Source organism: Lotus japonicus, chromosome 5 (genome assembly GCF_012489685.1).
Source record: "Lotus japonicus ecotype B-129 chromosome 5, LjGifu_v1.2".
In the NCBI taxonomy this organism is placed as follows: Eukaryota; Viridiplantae; Streptophyta; class Magnoliopsida; order Fabales; family Fabaceae; genus Lotus; species Lotus japonicus.
This window is the reverse complement of record NC_080045.1, coordinates 723,988-734,307: the sequence shown is the minus strand read 5'-3', so window position 1 is coordinate 734,307 and position 10,320 is coordinate 723,988. Positions and strand designations below refer to the sequence as shown.

At 36.0% G+C, this 10,320-nt stretch overlaps 3 protein-coding genes across 6 annotated transcripts; 2 read left to right on the top strand and 1 right to left on the bottom strand.

Moving 5' to 3' along the window:
* Positions 1–2,805: 2,805 nt before the first annotated feature.
* On the top strand, positions 2,806–3,810 carry LOC130717329 (calcium-dependent protein kinase 29-like). The gene is made up of 3 exons (XM_057567531.1): positions 2,806–3,215; positions 3,349–3,617; positions 3,791–3,810. The coding sequence occupies exons 1-3, from the start codon at positions 2,806–2,808 to the stop codon at positions 3,808–3,810; spliced, it is 699 nt and encodes a 232-aa protein (XP_057423514.1).
* A 173-nt stretch (positions 3,811–3,983) lies between these two features.
* Positions 3,984–7,858, top strand: LOC130717484 (calcium-dependent protein kinase 29-like). The gene is made up of 8 exons (XM_057567720.1): positions 3,984–5,024; positions 6,055–6,198; positions 6,304–6,456; positions 6,568–6,683; positions 6,797–6,964; positions 7,079–7,206; positions 7,365–7,464; positions 7,581–7,858. Exons 1-8 carry the CDS (start codon positions 4,304–4,306, stop codon positions 7,662–7,664), a joined length of 1,614 nt encoding a protein of 537 aa, XP_057423703.1. The 5' UTR covers positions 3,984–4,303; the 3' UTR covers positions 7,665–7,858.
* Positions 7,165–10,074, bottom strand: LOC130717485 (uncharacterized). Of its 4 annotated transcripts, XR_009012332.1 has the most exons (3): positions 9,517–10,074; positions 8,720–8,782; positions 8,068–8,423 (listed from the first exon to the last, which is right to left on the bottom strand). XR_009012332.1 is itself a non-coding variant. In XM_057567723.1 (2 exons), the coding sequence occupies exon 1, from the start codon at positions 10,007–10,009 to the stop codon at positions 9,539–9,541; it is 471 nt and encodes a 156-aa protein (XP_057423706.1). In that variant the 5' UTR covers positions 10,010–10,074; the 3' UTR covers positions 7,165–7,801; positions 9,517–9,538. The 4 variants fall into 4 exon arrangements, 3 of the variants coding, with proteins under 3 accessions (XP_057423706.1, XP_057423705.1, XP_057423704.1); XM_057567723.1 differs by lacking the exons at positions 8,068–8,423; positions 8,720–8,782 and adding an exon at positions 7,165–7,801; XM_057567722.1 differs by lacking the exon at positions 8,720–8,782 and having other exon boundaries at positions 8,068–8,442.
* Positions 10,075–10,320: the final 246 nt, after the last annotated feature.

Below are 10,320 nucleotides of genomic sequence, written 5' to 3'. Positions count from 1 at the left end.
TGTGAGTAATTTATGTGGAGCATAGATAAGCTTTTACATTATTTATTATTATGCTTATCCATATGATATGAGTTCTCACCCTTCTGTTGGAATGATGTTCTATGCGACATCGCTCAGGTACCGAAGATAGTGGAGCTTCTCGCGAGGGTTAGTTGGAGGAGCTAGTCTTTCATTTACGGTTTAGTTAGTGGAGTCATGCTCTATTATGTAACACCGGGAAACGTTTAGTTTTGTACCTTGATGTTAAGAGTTACCTATGAACTCTCTTTATGTTAAATTTTGGAGTTGAAATAAATCCGTTGTGCTATGCATATGATGTTGCGACATTAAAGTTGGAAAATTTATATATTTATTATGAGCATGACAGGTGTTTTGATTTATGTTTCTGGAGAATAAGTGTGACACCCTCTGTGTTATGCATTTTACTCTGATTTATGATATATTATTATGCGGGGTTTAGAGGGTGTTACATATGTGACCGGAGGGTGTACAATATATTTGGAGAGAGAATTAAATTGAGTTGCTCATATCATAAATATAATTTCATACATCTCATGAATGATAAATCATATGATCATCATCATCATAGTATTATATTCGTCCAATAACAATATTATTATGATATCATAAATGAATTATATTTATATGTGTTTTATAAAGCATTTGGTGTTGGACGTCGTAATTCAAATACTACAATTGAATCATAATGTGTGGCGTGGTGATTAACTCAACTCTCATCTAATTTTACACCATAAAGTCTGAGATTCAATCATCATCAATAAGAATGAAAAACATTTTCTGTCCAGCCATTTTCTAATACAAGCACTCGCAGCGCATAACAATCATTAATTGTGTTAAATTACTTTGAGTAAATCAACAAAGCAATCACTGATTGAAATAACTTACTTTACACTTCAAAGTGATTGAATCAGCCATACCAATCTAAACCCACTTTTAGCGGATGTAGAACAAAGACAAGCAGATAACAATTCCTGTTCTCTAATGATTCTTGAAACATTAGCGGAAGTGCTGTTTCTTATGGCATATTCCTGTCCAGCCGCAAAATTTTCTTTCATTGACTTTTGACTATCAACTATCTTTCGACGCATATATATGCTTAAACTCTTCCCTCTATAGGCCAAAACATGATTCAGTTGTAATGGATATATATATATATATATATATATATATATATTATACAAAAGCAATATTAGCCCATATTAACTTAAAATATATATATTCAGTCATTAGGAAACTGCCTCCTGCTTTTATTAGCTAGATTCACAAAGTAATTCAGTTCAAATAAACTAAAAGACTCGCAAAGTATTTATATTCTCAGTATTTCCCACCAGTACTTGAATTAGAATACATCAGCAATTGTAGGCAGATGTTTTTTGTGTTCTTGCAAGCTGCAACGATGGATCGATGGATACATGCATATAACTCGTTTATTTTATTCTCGAGCTGCACAATAATTTCTTTAAAACCAACCGAATATCACGTGTATAATTTCCAGATACATGTTACCCTTTGTTGCTGCTAGTGGTAGTGGATTAATCCTATTCGCCAAATTAAGTGCCAGTTCCACTTGCCACTCATCACTGGTTTAAGGCCAATTTGATGGATCAAATTGTTGCTGGCTACTACTAGGAGATCGAGCTTACTGTGTCTGTGTGCAAGAATTAATAGAAACTGTGGGTAAAGTAATTTGTCTAGTGTGACTTGACTATTCGCCATAATAACTCAAATAGAAATTAGAAACTACTGTATACAAGATTTCTTTTTTTTTTTTTTTGGTCAACTGTATACAAGATTTCAAACATACAACACAAAAGATTTAGTCATGTTCACTATTAAAGAGTGGGCTTTCTTTTTTTTTTGAAACTTAAAGAGTGGGCTTTCTTTTACAAAAGAAATTATGGTGAGGGAATGGTCCTCTAGTTCAAGACAGAAAAAAATGTTAGACTCAAAAGAGCATTTATAGAAGATTTATATTTACGTCACCCAATAAGACTAGTTTTAACCCAACAAAACTAGAAGTTTAAACCTGCGACCTATCAGATAGAAATCTTGTCATGCTCCTATTATGTAAGACCCTGAATTAAATGAATAGTTTTATTTATTTCAATTTCTGTAATTTAGCGTTATACACTGTTTTACTACATTAATTGTCTTAGATTATTACTATTTATAAAGTGATTTATATTTTAGGAAAAAAAAGCAAAGGAAGTAATAATAATAATAGAACTCGTGCTTCATTTCAATATATATTTCATTACTTATAAAAAAAAAATAAAAGGTTAATAGAAACTCCTTCTTTTACACTGTCCTAAAGCTGAAATTCTCACATAGATAATAAATCACTAATCTATTCTCCCAGAACAACACTAACATTAATTCCTTTCTTCGACATGGAACACTGCTTCAGCAAATCCGACGCCCACGACAACAGAGTACACCGTGCTATGAATTTTTTTTTTTAAAAAAAAAAAAAACACCGTGCTATGAACATGATGCGAATCGTCCATGACATTCCAAACTTTGGTACTCGTGCTAATGCCAAGGAACGAGTAGTCGAATCGGTTCTCTTCCGCAACATAAAGGTGCACATCTTACAAAGCGTGCAAACTACTAATCCAAATGAAGAAGAAAAGCACCAAACAATCAATTGGAAATACTAATCAAATCAATCCTATTAAAACACACAATGTATATATGATATATATAGGGTCTTCCAAATGTTTGAAGGCAGAGCATATAGAGAAAAATTCAGTTTGGTAGCTGAAAATTAAACCAAATCAAACAATGGGATTGGGGTTGTTCAAGGCGTTATTTTGCTGTAGCACGTCTCAAGAAATTGAAATTGTGTCCTCAGATTCGTCTCCTCCTCGGAAACAATCTAGGAAAACCCAACAACAAATGCCAAGTCCATCATCTCCTTCTCGTCCCAGATATGTGTCCCAACCTTCACAAGTTGGACCAATTCTAGGGAAACCGTTCGTTGTGATAACTCAGTTGTATGAAATGAAGAAAGAACTTGGGAGAGGTCAATCTGGTGTCACATATCTATGTGTCGATAAGACCACGAGGAAAGAGTATGCATGCAAGTCCATTGCGAGGGCAAAACTTCTGAGCCAGCAAGAGATTGAGGATGTTAGAAGAGAGGTCATGATTCTTCAGCACCTTTCAGGGCAACCAAACATAGTGGAATTCAGGCATGGACACTAGGAACTAAGTACTAACAAAATAGGGCGTTCGCCACCGCGCTTAATAAAATAGTATTCAAATGTTGTATTAAATGTTTGATTACTTATTCAAATTTTCTGGTTCCGTCTCTTAATGATGCAGGGGAGCTTATGAGGACAGGCAGAACGTGCACCTTGTGATGGAGTTGTGCAGCGGGGGTGAACTGTTTGATCGGATCATTGAGAAAGGGAACTACTCGGAGCGTGAAGCAGCAACAGTGATGAGGCAGATAGTGAATGTGGTTCACATATGCAATTTCATGGGTGTGATGCATAGAGACCTGAAGCCAGAGAATTTCTTGTTGGCCACCAAGGACGAGAATGCTGCAGTCAAAGCTACTGATTTTGGACTATCTCTTTTCATTGAAGAAGGTCATTACTACTTAATTTCTTCTTGCTTCCTATTTTTTTTGCTACATCTTCTTGCTTCCTATATCTCTTCCCTTTCCTTCTATTTTATTTCCTCCCCTGAAATTCATTATTTACTTGCATATGCACTGTTATCATCTCTTTTCCATTCTATAACTGCTTTTATCATGAATTAGATTACCAGAAGTCATATTAATACCTTAACATATAAATTATAAATTAAAGCGCGACTCTCTTAAAACAATTACACATATTAAGAAAACATGTATCTCTCATTCTCATATTATAAGGTGGGACAATTACGCATATTAAGTTATTGCTATTCTACAGAATTATGTTGGACAAAGGGAGTAATAAGAATTGGTTTTTAAAAATATTACGATTTTTCATATTTCCTCCTCCAAATATAATAATAACGAGAATCCTTCCTTGCACTAGAAGCACGAAACCTATTTCTCACTGTCTAGCAAAGCGTACTGATGCAAAAAGGGTGGAATTGTGCTTTTTTGCCGTGTGAGGACCATCCAACCCAAAAGAAACGCAAAGCATAAATTAAATTGAAAATGCATACATAATAATAATAGAACCTCCTTCTTTTACACTCTCCTAAAGCTGAATTCTCATATAGATAATAAAATCATCAATCTATTCTCTTCAGAACAACACTAACATTAATTCCTTTCTTCGATATGGGACACTGCTTCAGCAAATCCCACGACCACGACAACAGAGTACCTATCTCCTATGAATATGATTCCCCACCACCTCACCACCACCACCAACTGCCACAAAGAACCCAACAACAACAACCTCGACCTCAACCTCAACCTCAACCTCGTTACCGTGCTACAAACTCAGACCCAACTTCATCATTTGCTTCATCATCATTATCATCTAGTGAAAAACCAATACTAGACAAACCATACATTGACGTGAACTCTCTCTACACTTTTGGCAAGGAACTTGGAAGGGGACAATTTGGTGTCACTTATCTCTGCGTCGAGAAATCCACTGGACGCAAATTTGCTTGTAAATCCATTCCCAAGCGAAAGCTAACTAGAAAGAAGGAGATTCAGGATGTTAAGAGGGAAATCATGATCCTGCAGCATCTAACAGGACAACCCAACATCGTTGAGTTCAAGGGTGCTTATGAGGACCGGCAGAGCGTGCATTTGGTGATGGAGTTGTGTTATGGTGGTGAGCTTTTTGATAGGATCACCGCAAAGGGTAGTTACTCTGAGCGTGAAGCTGCTTCCACATTCAGGCAAATTGTGAATGTGGTTCATGCTTGTCATTTTATGGGGGTGATGCATAGGGACCTCAAGCCAGAGAATTTCTTGATGGTTAGTAAGGATGATAAGGCACCTTTGAAAGCCACCGATTTTGGATTGTCCGTCTTCATTGAAGAAGGTTAGAGTTATATTCACAACATGATTAAAGCTTAGATTTAAATTCAATTGCTTCTCTTTTTTCATTTTTAGTAGTAAAATGATTCTAAACATTGCTTCAGTTGGTAGATTCCAACTTGAGGGAAAGAAAATTGAGCTAAGAGGCTTCAGCATGGGATAACTTAATTAGCTAGCCAAAATACTATTGAGTTAAATTAGTTAGTTATTAAAGCTGAGTTTATTGAAGAATACATCTATGTTTTGATACTTGTTGACCATCGAATAAGTGGATGTTAGCACTCAATTTGTGATAAAAAGTGGGTTAAATTAGCTAGCCAAAATACTTAAGTTAAATTAGTTAGTTATTAAAGCTGAGTTTGATGAAGACTAAATTTATGTTTTGATACTTGTTGGCACTCATATAAATGAATGTTAGCACTCACTTTGAGATAAGAAGTGACCGAAACTCATTGTATGAATATGGATGAAATTTCTTTCACATTACACTTAACTGGTATTCAAACATATAGGAGTCCTACATTGTGGATCACATTATGACCAAGTCAATTATTATTATTATGGAAACATGGAGTCAAGCAAGTAAACGATCTCTTATGTGATAATGACAAGTCAACCGAGTCTTCCATTATAAAAAGAGCAACAGAAAAAAGCAGGGACATGAAGTCAATTAAGTGACTTCTGGTATTTGAAACCTACAATTTAGTGGACCACCATAATAAGTAATAACAGAAACCAAACACTTACATAAATCCATTGATCAAAATTTCCTCTCCTATTGCATAAAATAGGTAATCTCCCTGATTAAGCAAAAAATGACCTGAAATTTATATCAATAATGCAATGCTGACAGTGACAGTCACTATAATATAGAATCGAGACCAACAAAATATCTCATCAATTCATGCATGGGTACCTGATATTTAAGGTTGATAGAGGATACAAACATATTTTGTTTGTCTGTGATTGTGTGTTTGTGTCTCTATTCATATTTTATAGTATTACGGTGAATAATGATCAAATAACAAATACAGGTAAAGTGTATAGAGAAATTGTGGGAAGTCCATACTATGTGGCTCCAGAGGTGTTAAAACGGAACTATGGAAAGGAGATAGATGTGTGGAGCGCAGGAATCATTTTATACATCCTCCTCAGTGGGGTGCCTCCATTTTGGGCTGGTAAGTAGAATATCTTAGAACGTATCACTCTGTTTCATAGTAGATACATGATGTTAAGTTTGAATTTTTATTGGTTTATTGACATTATTTATCGAACCATTTTAGAAACCGAAAAAGGCATATTTGAAGCTATTTTGGAAGCTAAGCTTGATCTGGAGAGCGCACCATGGCCTTCTATTTCAGCTGTTGCAAAAGATTTGATCAGAAAAATGTTGACTTATGACCCTAAGAAACGCATTTCAGCTTCTGAAGCCCTTGGTATGTATGTCATTGCGTTTTCAAGATTCCATGCTTAGCATGAAGCTGTGCCGTATACAGAACAAGTTTAGTTATGAATGTCATTTACTTCACCTTGTTCATTTGAACCAGAACATCCATGGATGAAGGAAGGTGGTGAAGCATCTGACAAGCCTCTAGACAATGCTGTTTTAATTAGGATGAAACAGTTCAGAGCAATGAACAAGATGAAGAAACTTGCCTTAAAGGTACCTCAAGACTTTCAAGTTTCAATGATGAAGAGAGCACGTTTAGAAAATAAAATATACTTCTACTGTCTATCTTTTCTAGTGATCAAGTTTTTTTATCTTTGATATGGAAGGTAATAGCAGAAAACCTGTCAGAGGAGGAAATCAAGGGGTTGAAACAAATGTTCAACAACATGGACACTGATCGCAGTGGCACAATCACATATGAAGAACTAAAATCTGGATTGTCCAAACTGGGATCCAAGCTTAGTGAATCTGAAATAAAACAGCTAATGGACGCTGTAAGCTCAGTTTCATAAAGATTTAGATGATAAATGTTTCTACCCTTGCTCTTCATCAAGCAAGAATAAATGAAATGTAACCTAATGCTTTTGATTACTCATATGTTTGGTTAGGCTGATGTTGACAAGAGTGGAACTATTGACTATCACGAATTTATTACTGCCACTATAAATCGGCATAAACTTGAAAAGGAAGAGAATTTGTTCAAGGCTTTTCAATACTTTGACAAGGATAACAGCGGGTAAGTAAAAACTGTTCAATAGCATTAATCAGAATCACTTATTGACAAGTTATTCAGATGTTGACTGCATAATCAACATCAGGTTTTCATCTCTTTTAATTGTGAGTTTTCTTGTGTTCTTGCTTACCTGAAGTTCTGTTTGGCCTACATTTCTTCAGTTATATAACAAGAGATGAACTTAGACATGCTTTGACTGAATATCACCTGGGAGATGAAGCGGCTATAGATGAAGTCATCGATGATGTGGACACTGACAATGTATGTTGAATAGTTTACGATGTATTGGCTTCTTATCAATATGTATTCCTGTTATAATTTCATAGTTCTTCCATCCATGTGAATTCTGACTTTGGTTTGGCGCTTTCAATCTGCAGGATGGAAGGATTAATTACCAGGAGTTTGTAGCTATGATGAGAAAGGGGACACTTGATCATGATGAGAAAGAGAAACCACGATAATGGTGATGTATTGAAAAGGAAAACAGAGCCGTTTCTGGATTTTTCTTGCTGTTTTATTCTCTCTTGAGTTGGCAAGCGTGTGTACTTGAGTACTTCTGTAAAATTTCAGGGCACTGGAAATGCAAAACTTTGTATACCTGTTGTGATAAATTAAAAAGATATACCGATGCATAAATAAAGTTAAAATTCCAAGATATACTTCAGCTACTATTGAACTGTGGTAGAGAGAAAAGTTCAGTGTGAGCTGAATTCTCATTGATGAAGGGAAATGAAAATGAAAATTACAATTGAAGCTACCTTTTTACAGAGTTAAATAACTAGCTATCAACACTAGCTAACTAAATCTCAACCAACAAAGAGCTTAACATGAAATTGAAATAACAGAAATTAACAAAATCATCAATTAGTCTAAGAGCTACAAACTTAGTGCCCGTTTGTCTTTAAACAGATAACGTTATTTAATTTTCTATTAAATGAGACGTTCTTGAAGTTCCTTCACGGAATTACATTGAAGTGATGGAACTTTTTATTGACTTTTACAACTATTGCTGTTGAAGTATGTGAAACTTCCCAGCTGTTATTTCAGATACATTAACATGAATGGTTTACGGTACTAGACAACCTATTTTACATATAACAAAATTTTGGGATACACAGCAAATTAGTTATCATAACTTGCGAAGAAATTCTCTACTAGGCAAGTGCGACAGCTGCTGCTTACTTGATCAGATATTCCACTATAAATTTTTGCCTCTGTGCCTGAAAAACAGGTCATTCCCTAAGTTTGCCAATAAGAGTATACAAGTAAATAAGCTTGATCAACTAAGATGTAAAAACTACTTCAGTCATCTTTTACTGTGATTAATTAGTCAATCTGCTTGTCCATCTTCCCAAGATATATTTACAGCATATTAGGTGACAGCATATCAAAGTACATATTATCATGAGGAGTAATAATTTTAATAGATGGTTATGACTACATTTAAATTAAACACACAACTATTAATTTTAAGACTTCAGAAAATAAAATATAGTTTTTTTAACAACCCTATTACCAGCTTTGAAACTTTACTGAAAATCGGCAATCCATTTTCTGAACTCTGAAGTCCCACAGTTAACTGCAAGGGATCAAAACTAGTTGTCAATAATGCCTAGAATCACCAAGAGAGAAATAAATGTCCTAGAGAAACTTGATTGCATCAAGATGGACAAAAGTGTAAAGCACATTCATCTCTTGGAAGAGGGGAGTGTAATTTAAGCTTCTCTTAGTGGATGGGATTGTAATCAGTTTTTCTCCAACTGCTTGTTTTCCCATCACCGTCATAGACTCATAGCTCAAGTTGCTGGTTTATTGATCAATTAAAGTTACTTCCTTTCTCATTCAGGCTAGTTTTGTTAGTAGAAGCTCATCACTGTTCCGGTGCTTATCCGTGGTTGAGTGTGCAGTACTATGGTTGATTGGTTGCTTGTTCTATGTGAAAATGAGGTTTGTTGCTGTATTTTGCTTGATTATCCAGTCTTCTCTGAATGATTCTAGCTTGCACTATCATATTTTGTTGTCATGGTTTGTTCTATTATGGTATTAGTTGCACTATCATAGTTTGCTTAGATTTTCTGAATGTCTCTTCTACCACATATGAAGCATAAGGTCAAGGTTACATTACTCATGATCTTCAACATGAGACTGATGCAGACCATAATTGCTAGTTGATATCTAAGAATTATAATCTTGTGATATAAACTAAATCCAAAACCTAAGCAAATAAAACCACATTGCTCATTGTTATATCCTCACCCAATCTGAGGCAATACAATACACCCACCATAATTGAAGGATAACCAACAGCATTACCTCAAACGGAAGATTAGTAAAATCAGCGTTGATGAGGATCTGCACCGCCACGATCCTTCAGAGTCTGTTGTTTCTGCTTCTCGACGAGCTTATCGACAGCGGATTGCACCGCCTCGTTGCCTCCGATTAGCAAACGGGTCACCACTTCCGGGTCGGTCTCGAAGCGGGCCGATTCGAACTCTTTCCGCGCGCTCTCACGGAGGACGTCGCGCCAGAGGACGCCGTTGGAATCGGGCCACGTGAAGAAGCGAGATGCCCGGAGAACGTCACGATAGAGACTCAGCGCTTCCCGGCGAGTGCTGGTGAGCCGCCGTTGATTCAGCAACTCGTCGTCGTCAGAGTCATCCTTCTGCTGCTTCTTCTTGACGAGATGCCTATCTAGAAGCTCTTCCATGGTGTCTGGACCCTCATGTAACAATCGGCAACCCTGTTGTCTTGCTTTTCCATCAATCTGACTCCAAATGCTTCGCCATTTTTCTACCTTCCCCCTCATTCCTCTTTCTTCTCTCAGGCTCGCTCACGAGTCACGACAACTCTTTATTCCATGTTTGAAAAACAAAACGAAAAAGACTGGGCCTATCATGTATGGGCTTACCTGGGAATGATACTAGCCTCTTTTTTAATCATCACAAACCTCATGAGTCAAAAGACGTGAGACTAATTTCTCGAGACTCAGAGATCACGCCATGAATCAAGTTATGCTTAAAAAGTTCGACGGTCTACCAATTGCATTACAACTTGTTGGTTAGGTGTTATATGATTATTGTTCTATAAAAGCAAAGTCCAATATAAGAATTGTTTAAG